The 25,138-nt window shown below is 47.0% G+C and overlaps 2 protein-coding genes across 6 annotated transcripts in view; both read right to left on the bottom strand.

Annotated features, from left to right (window-relative positions):
* Positions 1 to 518: 518 nt before the first annotated feature.
* Positions 519 to 13,163, bottom strand: LOC129706316 (cholinephosphotransferase 1-like). Its single transcript, XM_055650528.1, has 2 exons — positions 12,831 to 13,163; positions 519 to 713 (listed from the first exon to the last, which is right to left on the bottom strand). Exons 1-2 carry the CDS (start codon positions 13,065 to 13,067, stop codon positions 534 to 536), a joined length of 417 nt encoding a protein of 138 aa, XP_055506503.1. The 5' UTR covers positions 13,068 to 13,163; the 3' UTR covers positions 519 to 533.
* A 2,199-nt stretch (positions 13,164 to 15,362) lies between these two features.
* mybpc1 (myosin binding protein C1) overlaps positions 15,363 to 25,138 on the bottom strand; it is an 88,374-nt gene continuing 78,598 nt past the window's right edge. For 4 of the 5 annotated variants that reach the window (XM_055650523.1, XM_055650524.1, XM_055650525.1 and 1 more), the window contains one exon: positions 15,363 to 16,795. In XM_055650523.1, coding sequence (XP_055506498.1) covers positions 16,701 to 16,795 — 95 coding nt within the window. In that variant the 3' untranslated portion in view covers positions 15,363 to 16,700. Of the gene's footprint in view, positions 16,796 to 22,732; positions 22,773 to 25,138 lie in introns of all 5 variants that reach the window. The other variant, XM_055650526.1, reaches the window with a different exon arrangement.

The raw sequence follows: 25,138 nt of genomic DNA, 5'->3' as shown, positions 1-25,138 counted from the left end.
CCACTCTCCTGCTCACCTGCAAGGGCGGTACAGTTCCCAGTCTCGGCTCCTGTACAGGGGGGTGGCCGAAGACGTCAGGATCACCAGAAGCCGCTCCCCGATGGGCCGCTACGGCGACAAGTGGCAGTTCGCCCACAGCCCGAGCTGCGCCCCCTCATCGGGACACCAACCCCCAGGCCCACTGCAAGCACGGAGATCCCAGATCAGCAACTCCAGCCCAGCCCCGCTACAACTCCAGAGGAACACGCTCCCCGTAGGGGCAGAAGCTGATGGTGTGCAAGGTACATCTTGTTCTTGGGGTGGCGCAGTTCGGGCTGTGGGCGAACTGCCACTTGTCGCCATTGCGGCCCATCGGGGAGCGGATTCCTCTGGAGTTGGAGGGACAGGGAGACACAGCAGCTTTTGAGAATGGTGGGCAATCACTTCCAAATTTCCGCCCACACAGTCAGTACACCTCTCCTACACTTGTCCCCCGCACTAAGATTACATGAGACAATAATAAACCAAGACCAATATTGCTTGGTCATTGTGCATCAAACAGAACATGTTCCTTCAGTCCACATACCTGTAGAAAAAGAATCACAACCATGGTCAAACAGTTCCCCAAGTGGAGAGCAAGTGTTGGTCCTTCGAGCCTGCTTCCCATCAAGGGCATCCAGCGTCTGGTAGATAAATAATCCGAGACCGCACAGCACATACACATACCCCGGTGCCTGCAAAGGAGGGAGAGTAACAGGTCATAGACTGAGTGGCCTGCATTAACTTAAACTCCTAACTGGGGAGAAGGCAGGAGAATGGGGTTGTGACGGAATCAGCCATGATTGAGTGGCAGAGTAAACTTAATGAGACGAATGGCCCATTGCTATTAATGCAAGAGACTACTTAGTACTATGCTTAGTCTGACCCATGGCCTGCTAAACAGGGCTGAAGATGGAACTGAAATAACTTTATGGGAATTCCACAGATTCACCACCCTCTGACTAAAGAAATTCTCCCTCGTTTCCTTTTTAATGGTATGTCATTTTATTCTGAGGTTGTGCCCTCGGGTTCTGGACTCTCCCATTAGTGGAAACATCCTCTCCACAAGTCAGATAGCATCTGTGGTGAGGGAAACAAATTAATATTTCAACTCAAAGATGCCTTGTCAGAACTTTCCCAGTTCGAACGAGAACTTGGGGAAACGTGGAGAAAAGTGCCAAGTAATCATTAGTTGACCATGGGTCAGTGGTTCTAAAAGATTTCAGCCCAGTACAACCCACTCCATCTTCAATTAATATTCTTACATAGGTAATATATTTCTTCAACATCCGTGCCCTCTTTGATAAGACTCTGAAGAGCTAGAAGATGAACTTTGTTCCTGTTATCATTAAAAAGGAGCTCTAAAAAGGAAATATTAGTTCACAAATGCAGAGGACTCCTGTCGCACAGTCCCTGTAAAGGAAAATAGGCAAGATTGTACAAGCTGTTTTTCACAATCTCTTCCATGTGAACTCGTTAGCTACCATACAGCATCACTTGCAGGAAGACCAGGAGATTCAGAGAGTAAATTCCAGAGATGAGGCATAGTCAGAAATCCCATCAGTTTACACAAAGAGCAGAGATTGTACGCAAACAGATCTGCAAGTGCTGTCGGGTTGGATGAGATTGTAAAGCCAAGAGACGGACAAGGGGAGAGAGGGATATGAGATGATGGCGAATAGAAGTGGCACAGTTGCACAACAGTAGAGTTGTTGCCTCATAGTGCCACACACCCAGGTTCGATTCTGATTACTGGTGCTGTCTGTATGGAATTTGTACGTTCTCCTTGTGACCATGTGGGGATTCTCCGGGTGCTCCGGTTTCCTTCTGTACTCCAAAGACGTATAAGTTTGTAAGTTAATTGACTTCGGTAAGTTGTAAAAATTGTCCCCAGTGTTGGATAGTGCCAGAGTACGGGTTGATCTTTGGTCGGCGCGGACTCGGTGGGCCGAAGGGCCTGTTTCCGCGTGTATCTCCAAAGTCTGAAAGTCTAAAGAAGCGAGACACAAGAGACTGTAAATGCTGGATTCTTGAGAAATGATCAAAGTGCTGGAGTAAATGGGTCAGATCATCTATGGAGGGAAATGGATTGGCAACGTCTCAGGTTGGGACACTTCAGACCCGCTGAGACCCTACAGCACTTTGTTTTTTGAGGGAGAATACAAACTGGTGGAGGCTGGTGAACAGATTTTGGTGCAAGTTCGGTCACAGAGCAGAATTTATGGATGAGTTCTAGCTCACAGAGTATGGAAGCCAGTGAACAGAGCACTGGACTCATTAAGGCCCAGGGTATAAAAAAGGCACAGTTGCACAAAATCTGAAAAACCTGATAAATAAAACTATGAACTAGAGCTATAACATTTCTGCACAGGGACAGACTTATACACAGCTTGATAAATCATCCTACGTGACATGTGTCCAATGTAAAAGGAAACAATTCATTTAAATTCCCTAATCTCGACACCGCAGCCTAAACCAATGTTTAATCATTCTGCATTGCCCTATCTTGGATGTGGTTACCAAATGAGATAATCAGCATTCTGCTGCTTTCTGTGCAACACAAACTGGTTTATATCCATTGCCCAAATTGATTTGTATTTCTCAGAAGTCATCGTCTTTTAAATTCAGTTAAAGTTTGAGGAAGAACACGTCATCTTTTGGGAGCTGGATAGCTGCATCATGCACAAACAAGTTAAACCGACATAGATAATAACCAATGCTCTCTTTGGAAGGGTCACTGGTGATATTTATGGCTCCTACACTTCCAGTGCAGATACAACTTTTGGACAAAACTTGGAATCTTCTATCATAGCAACTCGGTCTGGAAATAATTTAGTTTAGTGATGCAACATGGAAACAGACCCTTCGAATCCACACGGACCATCGGTCACCTGTTCACAGTAGTTCTATGTTATCCTACTTTCTCATGCATTCCCTTCACGCAAAGGGCAATTTACAGAGGATAATTAACCTGCAAACCGGCACGTATTTGGGATGTGGGAGAAAACAAATGGAGCACGGAAACCTATGCGGCCAGAGGGAGAACAGGCAAACCAAACCGACAGCATCCGAGGTCAGGATTGAACCTGGGTCTCTGGTGGTGTGAGACAGCCGCTCTATCCACTGCACCTCTGTGCCATCCAGCTTGGGAAACAACATCTTACCTTCTGTCTGAGCATCTTTCAGCCTCTAGCACTCAATATTGAACCACCCAATTTCAGATAATTAACTCTTTATGTATTAGAAAGGGCATCTCTGCTGATAATCGCTTTTGCTATTTTACCAAAGGGAGCTGAGAGAATGCTCTGTGTTCTGTTTCACAGAGACATGGTTCACCCCCAGCTCCTCAGACTCAGCAGTCCAGCCTGAAGGTTTCTCCATCCACCGCATGGACCGTACACAGGTATCTGGAAAAAGGAGAGGGGGCGTCTGCCTCATGGTCAACTCTGCATGGTGCTCAGACATGGCAGTTCAGTCTAATTCCTGCTCTACGCACCTGGAACACCTGGCAGTGAAGTGCCGTCCCTTCTACCTACCGAGGGAATTCACCTCCATCATCCTGACCGCGGTCTACATCCACCCCAGACAGAGGCGTTTACCACCATAGCCGGAGACTTCAACAAAGCCAACCTGAAGAAATTGTTCCCTAACCAACATGTCTCCTGCAGCACCAGAGGATCAAAACACCCTTGACCACTGCTAAACGACCATCAAAGACGCCTATCGCACTATCCCTTGCCCTCACTTTGGAAAATCCGACTCGCAGTTCACTCATTCACGGCTTCTGGACTCACAGTTCACTCACTCACGGCTGCTGGACTCGCACCCGGCCTCCGGAACTTTATTTTCCTCGCCCCGGTGATTGACAGCGGGCGCCGGAAGGGGCGTTACCTTCATGGTGACAGAGAGGCGAGAAGACCAATATGCTGATCTCACGATTTTTAAACCTTGATAACTATTGTAATATTCCACCGATCGGATCGAAACTTGGTGCGCTTGGAGCAGAGGTGAACGGCGAGTAAGGTGGCGAAAAAATCCTAGCAATATATGGTACCGTTTTTGCAGAAATTTAAAAACAATGCAAACCGGAAGAGGACAAGATGAGAGTTTTAGTAATAGTATAGATATAGACATGATGATATGATGTTAACATATTCACATATTCTGTTGTGCTGCAGCAAGTAAGAATTTCATTGTCCCATCCCACAAATGCAATAATACTCTTGACTCTTATGCCGTTTGGCATAAAAGCATAAACTAGTTTTAGTGTTACCTCAGGTCATCTAAACTCTCCCTGTCACAGATATTTCCTATGATCCAGATTCCAAAGATGTACAGACTGGTAGAATAATTGGCTGCTGTAGATTGGCCCTGGTGCGCAGATGAACAGCAGAACCTGAGGAGTTAATAATCTGCTGGGTCTCCCGGTTGCTAACCATTATCGTTCCCATATAAACTTTTCTGTCCTGGGCCACTTCCATTGCCAGAGTGAGGAGACTACATGGAAACTGGAGGAATAGCACCTGATATTCCGCTTGGGCAGCTCACAAGCCAATGGTATGAACATTTAATTCTCCAATTTTGGGTTACACCCCACCCCCAAACTTTTTCTTCCCACCCCTCATTCCTGACCTCGGTGCACATCCATTCTACCACTATCCCATCCCCACCCTGCCCTCCACCCAATCCCCTTCCATCTACATCTCTTCTTCTGGCTTCACATTTCACTCCTCTTTCAAACCTCTTCTCTCCTTATCAACACCCTCTTGTCTCCTTCAGTCAGCCATTTCTAGCCTGTGTCCACCCATCTGCCTATCCAGCCCCCCCCACCCCCTCACCTGCATGCAACTACCACTTGCCAGACTTTGTCCTGCCCCACCTCTTTTCCAGCTTTCTCTCGCACTGCAACTAGTCTGAAGATGGGTTCCGAGTCGAATCGCCACCTAGCCACGTCCCCCAGAGATGCCGCCTGATCCACTGAGTTACTCCAGCACTTTGTGTCTTTCCGTGGTAAGCCTGCATCTGCAGTTCCTTGTTTCTGTCTGCATCTGCACTTCCTTATTTCTACACCTAGGTTACGCAAGTTGGTGTAAAGTTTGGAAGAACTGTGTTCTGTTCTGTGTGCTGTACGTAAGGAATACTGACCATTGACATTCCTCTTTGCATGTCTACCGTTCCCTTTCCATCCTCACTGGAATCCTATCTTCATGTTGTGAATGAAGATAAGATAATCCATTTGGAATTACTTACAAAGGTGCATGCTATAGCAGCACTGGAAATAGCAAATGGCTGCATTCAGATTATTATCCAGTTGGTTACTGACATTTGATGCAAACCAAATAAAAAGTGATACGGTTGGTATGTCCACTGACGACTTTCCCCCTTATGGTCATGGAGGCTCAGTCACTGCGATCATTCCAAAGGCAGATTGACAGAATTAGAGTCAATCAGTTATCGAGTCACACAGCATGAAAACCGGCCCAGTCAGAAGAATGTTCTGACCCAAAACACCATCTGTGTTCATGTTCTCCAGGGATGCTGTCTGATCCACTGAGTTACTCCAGCATTTTGGCTCTTTCCATAGAAACAGGCCATTCAGCCCAACTTGTTAATACCGACCACGATGCCCCACCTAAGCTTGTCCCACCTGCCCACGTAGGCTCACATCACTCTGAACCTTTCCTATCCATGTACCTGTCCGAGTATCTTTTAAAGCTGTTTAATACCTGCCTCAAATACCTTCTCTAGCAGCTTGTCCATATATGCATCACCCACTGGGTGAAAACCCTCAGGTTCCTATTAAATCGTTCACCTTAAACCCATATCCTCTGGTTCTCGATTCTGCTACGCTGGGAAAAAGACTCTGTGCATTCACCCAATCTGTTCCTGGACATTAAAGGAATTTGGTGATAGAGCTGCAAATGGCATTAAAGTTGACAATCAGATGGAAATCAGGAGCATGCCAATAGGGCCTGTTGATCTACTCCTGCTCTATTTCTTACATCTTTACACGATAAACATCGATTGCCATACGCACCAGCCATCTCACATTTTATTTGGTTTGCATCGTATTTCAGTAACACTGTGCATTCCTACCCCGATTATAATCTGAGTGCAACCATTTGCGATTTCCATTGCTGCTGTGGCAGACACCTCTAAGTAATTCTAGATAGATACTTTATCCTATGTACTCATAAGATTCCAGTAACTGTAGGGAAGGAATGATTAATGTGCAGAGAGTAACTACTGTGGGTAATAGACCCTTCGACGATTTTCACAGATTTAGAACCTAACTAGTCCCATCCACACACACTAACCAGTGGGGGGGGAGGGGGGGGGAGAGGAGGGGGAGGGAGGGGGGAAGAGGGGGGAGAGAGGGAGGAAGGGGGGAAGAGGGGGAAGAGGGGGAAGGGGGGAAGGGGGGGGGAGAGGGGGAGGGGGAGAGGGGGGAGGGGGGGGGGGGGGGAAGGGAGAGGAGGGGGAGAGGGAGGAGGGGAGAGGGGAGGAGAAGGGAGAGGAGGGGGGGGGGGGGGGGAGAGAGGGAGGGGAGGGGAAGGGAGGGAGGGGGAGGGAGGGGGGGGGGAGGGAGAGGGGGGGGAGAGGGGGGGGGGGGGAGGGAAGGGAGAGGAGGGGGGAAGGGAGAGGAGGGGGGAAGGGAGAGGAGGGGGGAAGGGAGAGGAGGGGAAGGGGGGAAGGGAGAGGAGGGGGGAAGGGGAGGAAGGGGGAAGGGAGAGGAGGAGGGAAGGGAGGGGGGTAGAGAGGGAGAGGAGGGGGGGGGGGAGGAGGGGGGGAAGGGAGGGGTAGGGGGGGAAGGGAGAGAGGAGGAGGGAAGGAGAGGAGGAGGGGAAGGGAGAGGAGGGGGGAAGGGAGAGGAGGGGGAGGGGGAGAGAGAGGGAGGGGGAGGAGGGAGGGAGGGATTGAGGGAGCCTGGCGTGGCGGGGTCCGAGCCTGAAGCCATCTCCCTCCTCTTGCTGCAAGACGCTGCCCCCTGCCACTGGCCCCGACAGCCCCCGCCTGAAGCCGTCCCCTTCCCCCGGATACTCCCCCCCCTCCCCCCACCGGCTCCAACAGCCCCCATCTGAAGTCGTCCCCCCTCCCCCAGCTGTAGGCGCTTCCCCCCCCCCCCACCGACAGCCTCCACCTGAAGCCTTGCCCCTTCCTCGGCTGCAGGACGCTCCCCCCCCCTGAAGCCGTCCTCATCCCCCGGGTGCAGGATGGAGTCGAGGGGGGAGGTAACTAGTTGGCAGACAGGAAGCAAGTAGTGGGAATTAATGGGTCCTTTTCAGAATGGCAAGCAATGACTAGTTAGGTGCTGTAGAGCTATTAATAAATACTCCAAGTCATGACCGAACAGGTTTATTGGCATATAGTAAAGTTCCACAGCAAGTTGTCACCTCTGTGAATACATCCCGACTAGCCGCCAGAGAAGGGGAGGTGCAGCGAGGCCTGGGTGTGCTTGTACATCAGTCACTGAGAGTAAGCATGCAGGTACAGCAGGCAGTGAAGAAAGCTAATGGCATGTTGGCCTTCATTGCGAGAGGATTTGAATTTTAGAGCAAGGTAGTCCTATTGCAGTTGTACAGGGCCTTGGTGAGACCGCACCTGGAGTATTGTGTGCAATTCTGGTCTCCTAATTTGAGGAAGAACATTATTACTATTGAGGGACTGCATCGTAGGTTCGCCAGATTAATTCTTGGGATGGTGGGACTGACGTATGATGAAAGAATGGGTCGACTGGGCTTACATTAGCTGGAATTTAGAAGGATGAGAGGATATCTGTTGGAAACATATAAAATTCTTAGAGGATTGGGACAGGTTAGATGCAAGAAAAATGTTTCTGATGTTGGGGAGTCCAGAACCAGGGGTCACAGTTTAATAATAAGGGGTAGGCCATTTAGGACTGAGATGAGGAAAAACGTTTTCACCCAGAGAGTTGTGAATCTGTGGGATTCTCTGCCACAGAAGGCAGTGGACGTCAATTCACTGGATGTTTTCAATAGTGTTACATTTAGCTCTTAAAGCCAAGGGAAATGGGGGAAAAAAACAGAACTGGGTACTAAGTTTGGATGATCAGCCATGATCACATTGAATGGCAGTGCTGGCTCAAAGGGCCGAATGGCCCAATCTTGCACCTATTTTCCATGTTTCTGTGTAAGTAATATTGAACTAAACACTATTGACTAATAGAAGGGTTCAGGTTAGGCATCTGCCAGCCTGTAGCCTAGCACAGACCTACTAAAATATGGCAAATCCTGCTGGGCTGGGGGAGTTCACAAGGTAGATGCAAGAGCTGAGCTCTAAACGTCTTAAGGGCCTGTCCCACGTGGGCGTCATTTACACGTCATTTACGCAACATCATTTAGGTGTCACGACGCATGATGCGCACTATTACGCGCACAAGGTACGTGGTGACGTAGGCAGTAACGCGCGGCGCCCCAGGATTTTGGGATGTACAAAATCTTTGCTCGCCATCTGCGTGACGCGCAAATGATGCCCAAGTGGGACAGGCCCTTTACTGCCTGCTGTTCCCTCCACCTCATCCCAGCACCCAACATTCACCACTCCTTTCACCCCTTGACCTTATTCCACTTGGTTTCCCCGTACACAAACACACCCCTCCTCACAGATGGGCCCCGTGTCCCTCCGGCACGGGCTTGGAACCACATTTACATACACATACACCCTCCACGACAAATCCCTAGACTAACCCGCCAGCCCTATAATCCCACACATCCCCAGAACCTGGCTGCTCCCTCAACCCAGCCACACCCATCCTCCCACCCTGGGGAACCCAGGACAACCCAAACATATTGTCACCGACACATACTCTGGGATCGGAACTCCCCTTACATCCCCAGGGACCCAGTCAACTCCTCCCCCCTCCCCAGGACCCATACAATTTGATAATTGTACGTTGAGATGCAACCGTATTCTTGCATGTTTACACTTAATTTATACTGTAATTTTTTTTATTGTACCTTAAATCAACACATTTTACTGGCTTGTCACTGATTTTACACAGAAAATGTGTGATAATCATACCTTAAAATGACACCAACTCCTTGCTTGTTTGCACTTGTCATATTGAAAATATTTTATATTACACCAACACCTACTTGTAACATCATACTTGTTCCTTGCTTGTTTACTCTGAGAGAGAAGTCTCCTTTACCATTGTTTTTCAACGCCAAATCAGGGCTCGAAATTAGCGGTTGCCTGGGTGCCATTGACCACCCAGAGTGCCGTCGGGCAACCTAAATGCCGAATCATTTTACACGGCATGGCACTGCAGATACTGGTTTATACCGATAGACACAAAAAACTCAGCAGGTCAGGCAGCATCTCAGGGGAGAATAGGAATGTGACGTTTCGTGTCGGCGGCGGCTGGATTACGGGGCAAAGATACTAGGTGCGTGGTGACGAAGGGTCGGAGCGAATGACGGGCCCTGCACAGCGGCAGCAGCAGCGGCTCCACTGCCTCCTGCTCCCGCACCCCGCCCGCCCTGATAGCGGTCGCTGCTTGCAAATCCGCCAATGGTGCTTTCAAAACAACCCCTCTCGCACGCCGAGGCCGTGGTTCTTTGCCATTGGATCTTTGAGCTGCACCGCTCGGCCCTGCACCTTGCTGTTGGCTGGCGGAGGAGGGGAGGCGGTGGCGAGGAGATCCCAGCCGACTCCCCCTTTGGCGGCGGCACTTGCCATTGGACAGGGACGGCCAAGGCAGCGGGGCGATGTTGTCCGAGGAGCGCTGACCTTACTTCCTCCCCACCTCCTCTGCCCCTTCCCCCTCCCTCTCTCTCGTACACCCCCTCCACTCCCCCCCCTTATCCCGAGACCCCTCCTCTCCATCCCGCACTGATCCCCATTCCCGCCTCTATTCCGTCCTCACTGACATCCCCTGTGCTCCCCTCCCCATCTACCCCCCCCCCAAATCTATTTATCACCCTGTACAAAATTCATCCTGCACTGACCCCCATTCCCATCCATCCTGCACTTCTCCCCCCATTTATACTGCACTGATCCTCCCATTCATCCTGTACTAACCCACCCTCCATTTACCCTGCACCGATCCCCCCATCCATCCTGTAGTGATCTACCCATTCATCTTTTACTGATCCCCCATTCTTCCTATACTGATCCCCTCATTCATCCTTTCGTGATCACCATTCATCCTGCACAGACCTCCCGATCCCCACTGTCCCGACCCCCCCCCCCCACTCATCCTGTACTGATCCCCCCCATTCATCCTGTGCTGATCCCCCCCCCCATCCATCCTGTACTGCTCCCCCATTCAAGAAGAATGGGGGGGAACAGTCTGAAAAAGGGTCTTGACCCGAAACGTTGCCTATTTCCTTCGCTCCATAGATGCTGCCTCACCCGCTGAATTTCTCCAGCATTTTTGTCTAACCCCATTCATCCTGTACTGATCCCCTCCATTCATCCTGTACTGATCCTCCCCATCCATCCCGTACTAATCCCTCCATTCAACGCCACTGACATCCCCCGTGCTCTCCCCTCACAATTTTACATACTCCAACCAACACGTACTAATTCACCTGCCTCAATCCATCCATTCCTCACCGATTGCTTTCAGAGTGAACATTGACTATGTTTGATAACGGAATGCAATCAAATGTGTTTTAATTCCCAATGTTATTATTTGTTTTAGTCCATAAAGATGGATTATTTGAATTGTGAACACGTGAAACATTAAAACCGCAGTGTTCGATTGGCACTGCTACCGTTGACACGTTATTACAGAATTTATTTTAACGGCAAATCAATGCTCTTAATATGGAGTATCAGTACTGTAGTTATTTAATGAGCAACATTCGCAACTATACATTGGATTTATCCAGGTTTTACTTCTACAGTCGATCATATACATCACAAATATGGTCAGGAGATATTTCAGTTGAAATTTTAACGTTAATTCTGAAGTGGGAATGATGGAAACAGCGGTTATCAATAATTTTTTTTAATCTGGTGTGTACAAACTGGGTATCTTCATTGCTGTTCACAAAACGTACATCTAATCTGAGTGTCCGGTAATGTGGCGTTTTGACACCTTTAAACATATTACCAAAAGAACATTTGCTGCAGTTGTGTCCTTTGGCCATCTCTTGTCAGTTAGTGTAATGTTTAACCTGTCAGATGGGTATAGTCGGTTTTAACAGCTATTATCAAACCATAAGTGCTGGAGAAATTCAGCGGATGCGGCCTCATCTATGGACGTAAGGAAATAGGATGTCACTCCAGAGTGTGAATGTCAATAACGACCCATGAAATGTCAAGTATATATGTTTTACAATGGATTGACACAGGTTTGATATTAGAACCACATTTTTGTAGGTTCCTAGAAAGAACAGAAATAAATTATGTGAATGTAGAAATAAGTTTGGCAGGCCGAAACCCATTATCTGAAGAAGGGTTTTGGGCCCGAAACGTTGCCTATTTCCTTTGCTCCATACATGCTGCCGCACCAGCTGAGTTTCTCCAGCACTTTTGTCTACCTCGATTTTCCAGCATCTGCAGTTCCTTCTTTAACATAATATGTGAATGCTTAATTGAGCATAATTCCGACTGGTAACTACACACTTCGTCCGAACACATTATCACACGCGTCATGCAAACCACTTAAACTGTCATTTGGCAACCTAAAAAGCTGCCCGGCTGGCAACAGGCGAAAAAAGTTAAGTGAGTGCCCTGCAAATGAATTTCAAATCCAACTCTTAACAGTTAGGATGAAAATCATGATCCATCTACTTCAAAGATGATCATATTGAGCTACATAGCCACTCAGTCAAATTAACTACAGTGGAAAAAATATTAACATCTCAACCTGGAATTTAAGACACTATTTGAAAATAACACTTCCCAAAATATAAAATTAAAGATTTCTTTAAATCTATGGTAAAATTATTTAAAAAATAGAAAAGTAAGCGAATAATCATTTATCTTCTTTTGATTGCTGGATATTTTCTGATTGCCAGAGTTTGCAAAGTCAGTGATTATTAAGGAATACTAATTGCTGACTCAATGGCGAATCCAAGATGGATTGCGCTTTTTTGCGCAGCCAGAAGCAAAGCATCTCTCTACAGGTACACAAAATTGCTGGAGAAACTCAGCGGGTGCAGCAGCATCTATGGAGCGAAGGAAATAGGCAACGTTTCGGTCCGAAACCCTTCTTCAGACTGATGTCCTTCTACAGCCCGCGGCTGTGAGCTGGGAACGTGGCCAGGGGCCTTTTTATCGAACCACCGCGGTCTCGATGCCTCCCGGATCGCCGCGTTGAACCCCGGCCGTGGACTCGCGGGTAGAAGCCGGGTCGGATGAAGCGGACGGGGCCCGGGTCGGCACCAACGGAGGCGTGAAGTGGGGCGTCGACAGGGGCGCGGCCTCGGCAGCGGTGAAGCTTCGCGACGATGGGGCCACGGCGGCGGTGAAACCTCGCAGCAGCGGAGATGCCTTGCTTACCGAATTTCAAAATCCACGGGAAAATGTCATGCCTGAACCCAGCCACATCCCACCCAGCACCCTTGGATCACTGTTAGTCATTCCCCAACACCCCTGTGACCCATTCACTCCACCTCCAACACACCTGCTTCCAGACAGCACACTGCACATCTCGTATGTGTATGTGACAAATAAACTTGACTTGACTTGGGTCACAGTCATCCCCTCCTAACACCCAGGGAACCCACTCACCCCCTCCCCAGGACCCACGGGTCCCAGTCACCTCGCCCAGGGCCCGATCACCCCAGCCTCCTCATTTTGCCCTCCCTACCCGTGGGCCCACGGGCCGAGCTTACCTGCTCGGTGCCGCCGGGGCAGTGGTAGACGAGCAGCAGGGTGCTGAGCAGGTTGGTGGCGAGGCCAAGCAGGGTGATGGCGTTGGGCGCCAGCCAGGCGGGCACCAGGTTCAGCAGCCAGCACCAGTAGAGCTGCAGCGCCGGCTCGAACAGCGAGCGGCCGGCCGCGCGGTACCGGTGGTCCTCCAACCGCTTCAGCTGCGCCTCGCTCAGCGGCCGCAGCAAACGCGTTCCCATCGCCGCGTCTCGTCTCGTCTCACAGTCACAGCCAAAGATTCTAAAGGAGCCAGCGATGGCCAAGCCCAAAGATACTGGAGGAGCTCCTCTAAGATCTTTGGCCAAGCCCACGAGGGGCGTAGGCAGGTGGGGGCGCGGGGGGGGGGGGAGGTGAGGTGAGGTGAGGAGGGTGAGGTGAGGAGGAGGAGGTGAGAAGGAGGTGAGAGGGGGGGGGGGGGGGGGGAGGAGGATGGGAGGGGGGGAGGAGGGAGGACCAATGGGGGGGGGGGGGTCAGAGAAGACGGAGCCAGGTGGAGGGGTCGAGGCTTGTGAGGTGCGTTCGTTCATTCCTCCCCTCATAGATGAGGCGCTCACACAGGTCTCCTCAATACCCCCCCCCCCCCCCCAGCTCCGCCCTTGCTCCCCCTCCCCCTAGTCGCAACAGGGAATGTTGAGACCCCCTAGTCCTCACTTTCACCCTATCAACCGTCGCATACAACACATAATCCTCCGACATTTTGGCCACCTACAACGGGATCCCACCACGAGCCACATCTTCCCATCTCCATCCCTTCCACAGAGACCGTTCCCTCTGCAACTCCCTGGTTAACCCGTTCCTTCCCATCCAAACCACCCCCTCCTGAGGCACTTTCCCCTGCAACCACAGGAGATACAACACCAGTCCCTAAACCTCCCCCCTCGACTCCGTGCTAGGACCCAGACAGTCTTTTCAGGTGAGGCAGAGGTTCACTTGCACCTCCTCTAACCTCATTTACTGTATCCGCAGTTCCAGGTCTGGATTCATATGTTGGCGAGATCTACGCAGGCTCGGCGATCGTTTCACTGTACACCTCTGTTCAGTCCGCCTAAACCTATCTGATTTGTTGGTTGCCAAACACTTTAACTCCCCCTCCCATTCCCGTACTGACCTCTCTGTTCTGGGCCTCCTCCAATGTAAGAGTGAGGCCCAGCGTAAATTGGAAGAACAGCACCTCATATTTCGCTTAGGCAACTTACAACCCAGTGGTATGAAAACTGATTTCTCTAATTTCAAGTAACCCTTGCTCTCCTTTTCTCTCTTCCTCATTTCCCAACCAGTCTGACTGCCCCCTAATTAAATGTTATTTCTGTTTGCTTTGTAGTCACTTCTTCTAGCTAACAATGATCTATTCCACATTTTCCTTGAACATCCCCTTTGATGTCTTGTTTTCACACCTTACGCTTCCTTATCTATGTGTCTCCCTCTCCCCTGACAGTCTGAAGAAACGTCTCAACTCAAAAAGTCACCCATTCCTACTATCCAGAGATGCTGCCTGTCCCGCTGAGTTACTCCAGCATTTTGTGTTTATCTTAGGGGCAAGGCTTGGGGCTGGCCGAGGCATGGCTTGCTGAAGGAGGGGGCCACAGGACACCCACTGGGAGGCAGAGCCTGCAGCGCCATGGAGGGGAGGGGTCTGTGGGCGGGGCCTGCCGCCCAATATGATATAGACATATGGAACTGTAGATAGACACAAGTGCTGGAGTATCTGCAGGTCAAGCAGCATCTCTAGAAAAGGAATAGGTGACGTTTCGGGTCAGGATCCTACTTCAGAATGAAGAAACTTTTCTCAAAATCCTTTACAAAATCTGGATGATCATACCTTGTGATGGTGGAGGCCAAGTCAAGGGATATTTTTAAGGCGGAGATTGATAGATTCATGATTAGTAAGGGTTTCAGGGGCTATGGGGAGAAGGCAGGGGAATGGGGTTGAGAGGGAAAGATAGATCAGCCATGATTGAATTGCGGTGTAGGCATGATGGGCTGAACTTATGAGAACCTGACGAACGTGATGGATGATGGGAGATGGACTTGTGATGATGGTCTTGATGCACGTGATGGACCATCAGATGATGCCTCTGTTCTGTGGAGCAGTGTGATGTTCTCAAACCATCTCGACGTTCCACCTTCGAAGTGCTGTCACTACCGCTCTAGGGATTTTGTCGGTGAGAGAATTAGTTAGCGGATTCTAGTTTTCCCAGAACGCCACTGTTCAGGCAGGTAGCACCCATGGGATAAATCAAGGGATCCAAGATCCTGAATTCTCTGGGGGGATGTTGCTCCACGCCAGGCAGCCCCTGACCTGAAGCAACTACTGGTGGTCTACTGTGGTTTTTAATGTGTTGATACTTCTATGTTGAAAATCGTTACATTTTTTTACTGAACTGTACGCAAAAAAGGAATGTTGTTGTACGTAGGCAGATGTGACAATCAAATACCATTAAACCTTTGAAAATAATCAGTGTTGCATCAATAATCAATGCAGAAAAAAAAGTACAAAAGGTAATTTAAGGCATTTATTTACCATTTTCAAAGCCAGATTTACGCAATAAAGATGTTACAGCACTTTACAATGGTACCTATCAACATCAACAGAAGTCTCCCAGAAGATTTGAGAAAGATGTTTAACATTGAGAGGGATTTACACAACGTGAGTAATGAAAGAGTGTTGCCATTGGCTTGGAGTTGGGGGAACATTTCAGAGTCTGCAGAACATGGTGAACAAGTAGTGTGCAGGAGGGAACTTCAAATGCTGATTTTACACTGAAAGCAGACACTAAATGCTGGAGTAATTCAGTGGGCCAGGCAGCATCTCTGGAAAAAAACATAGAAAATAGTTGCAGGAGTAGGCCATTCAAGCCAACACTACCATCCATGTGATCATGGCTGACCATCCAAAATCAGTACCCCCGTTCCAGCTTTCTCCACATATCCCCATGGAGAAAAGGAATAGGTGACATTTTGGGTCGAAACCCTTCTTCCGACTGAGAGTCAGGGGAGAGGGAAACTCGAAATCACAGATGATTTGAGACAGATGTTTAATGTTTTTTCGGGATTTACACAACGTGCGTTAAGAGAGAGTCTCCATTGGCTTGGAGTTGGGAGAACATTTCAGAGTCTCCATTTTCTCTCCCTCTCCTGACTCCCAGTCTGAAGAAGGGTTTCAACCCAAAATGTTGCCTAATTTCTCCAGAGATGCTGCCTGGCGTGCCAAGTTACTCCAGCATTTTGTGTCTATCTTTGGTGGACAAGTAGTTTGTGAATGCAGGCAGAGCAAGTGAATGTGACCATCAGTTAAAGAGCAGAGGATTGCAGTGGGATCTGTGCACAGCAAGAGCCTTGTTAACACAGGACATTCAGACCATGGATTGACTATCAAATAAATCTTCAAACAAACACATTTAACAGAGGCAGCCTATTAGTGTATAGACATTGATTGTGCACACCATAATTGTTAAAAGACAATGTTTTTATCGCCTTTGAATGAAGAATCTACTAATAGGCTGTGTTCATAACAACATTACTCAAATCTTTCAATACTTGCACTATAATTCAGCATGCAAGACTTAATCTCTATTCTAGATGTCTGTAAACAAACATAATTCCTTCCCCCCACTTCCCCTTCTGAAAAACAAGCCACCTTGTTACAGTTATCCATTTATATATTAAATCATCTCCAAGTCCAGGGGTCAGTGTACAAGATGTGGATTGGCAGCTCAAAGCCAAACCATTGCAAGTTTGTGAACAATGAAAGCACAGTCAAACTCTAACAATAAACCACAATCACATTCGGATCCGAGAAGAGAGAGAGAGAGAGAACGAGTTGCCTGGCCACCTCACGGCGGTGTTAATACACTCTCTGAGCCGACGTATAAGCGTATGATACCGAGCGGCATTCCCTGAAGCATCAGCTCATGGAACTGGAAGCCACCTGCAAGGTAACAAACAAGAGTTCAGCTTCCCTAAAAGACCTGGTGTCTTAAGGACCAGGTTTAATCAAACCAAGATCAGATGGTGCAGGAAAAATCAGTCATCCACCGATACCATTTTGGAAAAGAGTTCCCAACATCCCCATCACTTCTGAACCTTCTGAATTTTGTAATCGGCAGAGCAGTTCTCTGCATATCACCAACTTGGACAATTTTACATTTTTATCACGCCAATTAATCAAGCCAATTAACCGATAAACCTGTACATTTTTGGAGTGTGGGAGGAAACTGAAGATCCCGGAGAAAACCCACGCAGATCACGGGGAGAACGTACAAACTCCGTACAGACAGCACCCGTAGTCGGGATCGAACCCGGATCTCTGGCACTGCATTTTGCTGTAAGGCAGCAACTCTACCGCTGCACCACCGTGACTGCTGAAAATATTTGGAAGATATTTGAGATGTGAAATTTCAACATTTAAAATTTCAAATATTTGATTGGCCGGTCCATCACAAGTACTGACCCGTTCACCCTGGAAGGGATCTACAGGAGGCACTGCAGTTTGAAATTAACTTGCGAAATATCGGTGTTAGGTTTATCTGGTTCCCCTCATGAATTAATTTGCTTTATATTTGGGAATATTTGTCCAGTACTTTAAGCTGTAGTTATTTATTGGCAATTGTTGAAAACCTGTCTATCTTTTATTCATCTGTGACACCCACTCTGATTCCAGACCTAAAGGGGTTTCATTGACCAACTGTCCATTTGGTACAATGCTGGCACACCTTCTGGTTCAGTAAGTCGAACGCCCAGGAACAAAGGAGACTACAGAGAGTAGTGAACACTGGCTGGTCCATCACTGGTACTGACCTCCCCCACTCTCAAAGGTTTTATAGGAGGCGCTGCCTCAAAGAGGCAGCCAATATCATCAAAGATCCATACCACCCTGGCTACTCTCTCATCTCACTGCTGGGATGAAGGTACAGGAGTCTAAAAACTGTGACCACCAGGTTTAAGGACAGCTTCTCCCCAGCAACCATCTGCACAACACTAACCTCATCAGCTGTGATCTTCTATGGGCCGTGTCTTTGGTTGCAATACAGACTTTGGTATTGCACTATGATGGTCTCCTAGTATTATTAATTATTAACTTATTGTATTATGAATATTGTATGAATTTTGTGTTATAAAGATGCAGCAAATAATAATAATTTCATTGATCCATTGCCGATGCATATGACAATTAAACTCACTTGACATAATATTTTCTAATTTTTTTAAACAAATTTTACAGCAAAATGGTTTTCAGTTGAACTTGTACAACATCTTCATTTTTTGTTTATCAATTTTTTTTTGTCTAGTCTTTACGATAACCTTACAGACAGTGATATTCATAATTAAAACTGTATCTGTTGTACAATATGATTTTAATAATTCCGTTTTAGGACATTTGATAAACACTCTTGGCTCATTTAAAAGTCATTTGGATTGCTAGATGGATCTGAAAGGTTTAGAGGGATATGGGCCAAATGCAGATGTGGGACTCGATTAAATGGGGCATCTTGGACATGGATTGAATGGGGCATCTTGGACGAGTTGGGCCAAATGGCCTGTTTCCATGCTGTATAACTATGCCTCTTTAATAATAATGACATCAGTGTGTGATGAGGCCAGAACTAAGGAAAGAAGATAAATAAGACAGTGACACATCATGCTGGAGTAACTCAGCGGGTCAGGCAGCATCCCAGCAGAACATGGATAGATGACCTTTCTGGTCTGGACCCTTCTGGGAGAGAGGAGGAGATCTTCTCAGAGAATTCGCAGTGGAGCTATAAAATATAGAAACAAGGAACTGCAGATGCTGATTTACAAAAGAAGACACAGCATGCTGGAGTACCATAGCCTGTGGCTGAAGATAATAAGCATTTAAATATCTGACTTTTAACCAGTCTGAAGTATGCTCAATGTTCCAATGATGGAAAAGCAGCGTCAATTTGATTATAGTAAACAATGATACTAACTGGATAATTTCCTTCTGGGATTAAGGAACAGACATTGAACATTGGATCAGACAGAAGGTACATGACAGAAGGGCCAATCCCTACTACTCTGTGAAAGGTTGGGGACCTCTCAGCAATTCCAACTCCAGCAAAACTGCAACTAAGAATTTCATTTTCCGTTTCGGGACATTTAGACTTTATTTTAGACTTTAGGGATACAGCATGGAAATGGGGCCTTTGGCTTACCGAGTCCGCACCGACCAGTGATCACCCCGTACACTATCACAATCCTGCACACTGGGGACAATTTGCAATTTACAAAAGTCAATTAACCTACAAACCGGCACATCTTTGCAGTCGGGGAGAAAACTGGAGCACCCGGAGAAAACCCACGCGGTCACAAGGTGAACATACAAACTCCGTATAGGCAGCACCTATAGTCAGGATCGAACCAGGGTCTCTGGCACTGTGAGGCAGCAACTTTACCGCTGTGTTGTTGTGCCGCCCAAATGTGACATATGACACTAAACACTCTTGACTTCACTCCTGTGGTCCTGCTTTCCACTGAAAACTCAGGTTACATGTTCAAATCAAGAACAAAGGTACAGAATATACACAGTTTATAACAAATATTGGTGTACAAAGGAAGCCTAAACAAATATAACAAACAATTCCTCTTCTTTTTTCAACTCATCCCAAAATAATGAGTTTGGAATAACTTTAATCAAAAAGTTCACCAGCTTACCCAAACCAGACAAACCTCCAAATCCACCACTTGCCGTCTGCACCAAGACAGGTTCCGTATAGTTTCCATGGTGTTTCGATTGGAAGTAGTTAAAAGTGCTAGAGATTGGCATTAGTTTCAAATAAATGTTAAAATGCACATGATGATATTACCACTTCATCTCGTTCCACCAGCAAATACCTCGCTGTGATGATGAAGGGTAGGCCACACACAATAATATAACACTGAGGGACCAATTCTCCTCTCAAATGCAAGGGTTCAAGTACTAACTGTGCCAACAAAGGCTGGAGACTGGGGTGTACCCACAGGGTAGAGGGGTGGATGTGTCTGTTTCCAGTGTGCGCACCGACCTCGGTCCCCGTGTCATTCATTACCGGGCCACACAGGAGGCATGAATTGAGGCGAAATTTGCTGTGCAAAACCGGCCAGGGGACCTTGGGATGACACTTGAGGTATAGTTTCAGCTTTATTATTGTCACATGTTTTGATCACCCATTCTCTAGCACTGTCCTGCACCCTCGGAACAATTTACAATATTACCAAAGCCAATTGACCTACAAACCTGCACGTCTTTGGAATGTGGGAGGAAACCGGAGTACCCGGAGAAAACCCACGCATTCACAGGGAGAACGTGGAAACTCCGTACCGACAGCACCCATAGTCAGGATTGAACCCGTGTCTCTGGCACTGTAAGGCAGCTGTGCCACTGTGCTGGCCAAATTATGAGGCTGTGCTGATAAATGGGACCGGTAGTATAGATGGTTGGCATGCGCTTGGCAGGCTGAAGGGCCTGCTTCTTGCTGTGATAACAATGACTTTGCATTTAAGGGAATACAATTCCTGTCGTCATAGTTAGAGGGTGCACAGTTGAAGTTTGATTCATTTGGGAGATCAGCTTGAAACATTTGCATGATAGATTAATAGGATATGCATAACTCTTGATAAATATGAACAGGGGGTCCTTGCCCTTATGCCCACCTTAAGCACACTCCCACCCCCAGTCACATTAACGTGTATTGTACCATTTTAAATTCCCCTTCCTCAAGTGTTGAACCAAGATTACTTCTGAGGGTGTCGGAAGGAACTGCAGATGCTGGTTTACACAAGGCTGCAGTAACTCAGCAGGTCAGGTAGCATCTCTGGAGAAAAGGAATAGGGGACGTTTTGGGTTGAGACCCTTCTTCAGACTGAGAGTTACATAGAAACATAGAAAATAGGTGCAGGAGTAGGCCATTCAGCCCTTCGAGTCAGCACCGCCATTCAATATGATCACGGGTGATCATCCAAAATCATTATCCCGTTCCGGCTTTTTCCCCCGCATCCCTTGATTCCCTTAGCCCTAAGAGCTAAATCTAACTCCCGCTTGAACGCATCCAGTGAATTGGCCTCCACTGCCTTCTGTGGCAGAGAATTCCACAGATTCACAACTGTCTGGATGAAAACTTTTTTCCTCATCTGTCCTAAATGGCCAATCAATTATTCTTAAACCTAGTTCTGGATTCCCCCAACATCGGAAACATTTTCCCTGAATCTACCCTGTCCAATCCTCTAAGAATTTTATATGTATCCAAAAGATCCCCACTCATCCTAAATTACAGCAAATACAAGCCCAGTCGACCCATTCTTTCATCATTCGTCAGTTCACCCATCCCAGGAATTAACCTGGTGAACCTACGCTGCACTCCCTCAATAGCAATAATGTCCTTCCTCAAATGATTAGACCAAAATTGCACATAATACTCCAGGTGCAGTCTCACCAGGGCCCTGTACAACTGCATTAGGACCTCCTTGCTCATAAAATCAAATCTTCTCGATAATGAAGGCTAACATGTCATTGACTTTCTTCACTGGCTGCTGTACCTGCATGCTTACTTTCAGTGACTGATGTACAAGCACATCCAGGTCTCGTTGTACCTCCCATTCTCCTAATCTGACACCATTCAGATAATTATCTGCCTTCCTGTTCTTGTCACCAAAGTGAATTACCTCACATTTATCCACATTAAACTGCATCTGCCATGCTTCTGCCCACTCGCCCAACCTATCCAAGTCACCCTGCATCCTCATAGCATCCTCCTCGCAGCTCACACTGCCACCTAGCTTTGTGTCTTCTGCAAATTTAGAGATGTTGCATTAAATTCCCTCGTCTAAATAGTAAATTTATATGGTACACAACTGGGGTCCCAGCACCGAGCCTTGCGCACCCCACTAGTCACTGCCTGCCATTCTGAAAAAGATTTGATAATTCCTACTCTTTGCTTCCTGTCTGCCAACAGTTCACTATCCATGTCAATACCCGACCCCCAATACCATGTGCTCTAATTTTGCACATTAATCTCTTGTGTGGGACCTTGCAAAGACTTTTTGAAAGTCCAAATACACCACATCCACTAGATCTCCCTTATCCATTTTACTCGTTACATCCTCAAAAAATTCCAAAAGATTAGTCAAGCGTGATTTCCCCTTCATAAATCCATGCTGACTGAATGATCCAGTCTGAAGGAGTGTAAGCTGAGCTTTATCTAATGGTTAAATGATCGTAGATTTAATTTGGTTTAGAGATACTGTCTGGAATCAGCCCACCGAGTCCACTCTGACCACTAATCACCCGTTCACAAGTTCTATGTTATCCCACTTTCTCATCCACTGCCTACACATTAGGGGAAATCTACAGAAGCCAATTAACCTGAAAACTTGCACTTCTTTGGGATGTGGGAGGAAACCTGAGCATCCAAAGGAAACCCATGTGGTCACAGGGAGAACGTGAAAACGCAACACAGATGGGATCGAACCTTGGTTTCTGGATCTGTGAGGCAGTGGCTTTACCAGCTGGGCCACTATTTTGCCTTCTGCCTTATCTTTTGCCTTTTGCCTTCAAGCCTTATCACTTGCTGAATTCTTCCCATCTTGGAGTTGCCATTCCAACTTTTGTGCATGGTTGCCAATTGGACGGGTTGTGGACCAGACAGATGAGTATTTGGATTAAAGAGTAGTAAAATGTCAATTTTCTGGGGCAGGAGATACATGATTTTGAAAGGACAGAAGTAGCCAAGGTGGGAATTTGATTAAAAATCTCCATGATGCTTTAGCACTTTGTACCCTGCTCTGCGCAAATGAGAGGGAAATCAGCCCCGGAAACGCAAATGAGGTGATAACATAAGCTTCATATGCTTTAATTCATATGAAAGCTTACCTGGATGAACAAATACAAATCACAAATCCTTACTGCGCAACTAAGGAGAGAAAGAGACACACGGTAAAACTTCAGCAGAGTAAAGTGAGACACAACGGTGGAGGCAACAGCAAGCTGTCCCACTGGTAACCAGAGCATAGTTGGTCTGGTGTCAAAATCAACTAATGCAAACTGCGTGCAGAAGCAAGAAAATGGAAGAAGCAATGCACCAAGGTGAGATGTTAAGGGTTTAAACAGAGTTCCTAGCTTAATAATGCATGCAATCTTGACCAAATGAAATGTGGACATTTGTGAAAGAGCCAGTTAATGTTTATTGGTATAGTTCTAAACCTTTGGAAGGCTGCAGGTACACTGTGGAAGTGCCAAAACTACATACAAAGGGCTGATTTTCTGAACGGACACAACTTATAAACAGGTTCAAACATTATGGCATAAAACCAGGTGCTGTGATCGGGCTGTCTGCGAGTGTTTCCACCCCGCGCTAGCCTTTCATAGGACGTGAAACTGCAAAGCACAGGAAAAGGCCCTTCAGTCCACAATGTCTGTGCCGAACATGATTTCAAGATTAACTCTTATCTGCCTGCACATGACCCATACTCATTTGCCTATCCAAAGGTCTCTTAAATGCCGTGATCAATCTTTCCCTCCACTACCACCCCTGGCAGTACGCTCCAGGCACTCACTAAACTACTGTGTAAAAAAAACTTGCCACATACATCTCCTTTAAACGTTGCCATTCTCACCGTAAAGCTATGCCCTCTAGTATTTGATCTTTCTATCCTGGGAAAAAGATTCCGAGATCCACCCTATCTATAATGATCATAATTGTATATCCGTGGACAGTTTTGGTGGAATTTGACACATGTAAAAATATTGTACTGAAAAAAATTTGTATAGTCTCCGAAAATGTCGGATGAATTTTTTGTTCGAATGGTTCATGAATTGTATATATTTATCAATTGAATAAAGTCTATTTTGAAAAAAAAAAAAAAAAGTATATACTTCCATCAGGTCTCCTCCCAAACTCAGGCATTCCAGAGAAGACAGTCCAAGTCTGTTCAACCTCTCCCAAGCCTACTATCTTTAATCAGACTTTACTGGACTTTATCTTGCACTAAGCGTTATTCCTTTTATCCTGTATCTCTACATTGTGGACGGCACGATTGTAATCATGTATCGTCTTTCCGCTAACTGGCCAGCACACAACAAAAGCTTTTTACTGTACCTCACTACACGAGACAATAAACTAAACTAAACTGTAACTAATACCCCTTAATCCAGGCATCATTCTGGTAAAGGTTACACAGAAAAGCTGGAGAAACTCAGCGGGTGCAGCAGCATCTATGGAGCGAAGGAAATAGGCAACGTTTCGGGCCGAAACCCTTCTTCAGACGTCTGAAGAAGGGTTTCGGCCCGAAACGTTGCCTATTTCATTCTGGCTGAGTTTCTCCAGCTTTTCTGTGTAACCTTCGATCTCCAGTCTGCAGTTCTTAATCATTCTGGTAAAATCCCCTCATCCTTTTCAAAATCCTCCACAACCTTCCTGCAATGTCTTTTGGATAGGCACATGGATATTCTTGGGAATGGAGGGATATGGATTTTGTACATGCAGAAAAGAGTTGGCCATGGTATCATGTTTGGTGCAGGCATTGTGGGGAGAAGGGTCTGCTGTATTGCTGGACTGCTCTTATGTTCTGTGGAACTTTAGCCCTGATAAACGTTCCAAAGGGTTTAGAGCGCATGCAGCCACACACACACACACATTTGTTTGAGTTCATTAGGAATGAATTTATCAGGGAAGCAGATCAGACACTGGAAACCATAAGGAGAATTCATTGCAATGTCACTACTCATTCCTCTTGAGCACACCTTCATGTAACTCTGAGTGCTGATGAATTCAACAACACAGTGATATATTCAAGTCCAACAACCCTGCTGCCCCGCATGCGGTCCAGTGCATGCATGCAGTAGGGTGGAACAATGCAGACGTCCAACGTGTGGGGATCCATGCGATGACCAACCAAGAACTTCATCACATCGCTAACAGTTTATAAGTTTACCATTTTCAAATAAAAAAACACACACACACATCACACCAAGGAACGCAGGTCAGATCACAGGGTGAAAACCTAATACCCAGCTGTGGAGGGTGGTGATGGTGGGAGGAGGAAGTATCTTCTTACATGGGCTTCCATCACCCACACTTCATTTTATCTTCTACCTCATCCAGAACTAATAAGGTGGGGTCTGTAGAAGATTCTAAAACTGGAGGGTTTAGGTTTAAAGTGTGAGGAGGAAAGATTTAAAGGGGATCTAAGATGGGATATTTTCCATTCAGCAGGTGATGGTAGAGGAAGTGGTCGAGGCACTTGATTAGTAAGGGTGTCAAAGGTCAGGGGGAGAAGG

Source organism: Leucoraja erinacea, chromosome 19 (genome assembly GCF_028641065.1).
Source record: "Leucoraja erinacea ecotype New England chromosome 19, Leri_hhj_1, whole genome shotgun sequence".
Classification (NCBI taxonomy): Eukaryota; Metazoa; Chordata; class Chondrichthyes; order Rajiformes; family Rajidae; genus Leucoraja; species Leucoraja erinaceus.
The sequence above is the reverse complement of the archived record's forward strand: the minus strand, read 5'-3'. Positions and strand labels throughout refer to the sequence as shown.

What these genes read in the sequence shown, in the direction of transcription:
- LOC129706316 (XM_055650528.1), bottom strand. Translation starts at nt 13,067, where the DNA reads ATGGGAACGCGTTTGCTGCGGCCGCTGAGCGAGGCGCAGCTGAAGCGG. An exon ending in GCCCCGGCGGCACCGAGCAG is followed by an intron (nt 714 to 12,830) that starts GTAAGCTCGGCC and finishes CCTCCTTTGCAG; the next exon opens with GCACCGGGGTATGTGTATGT.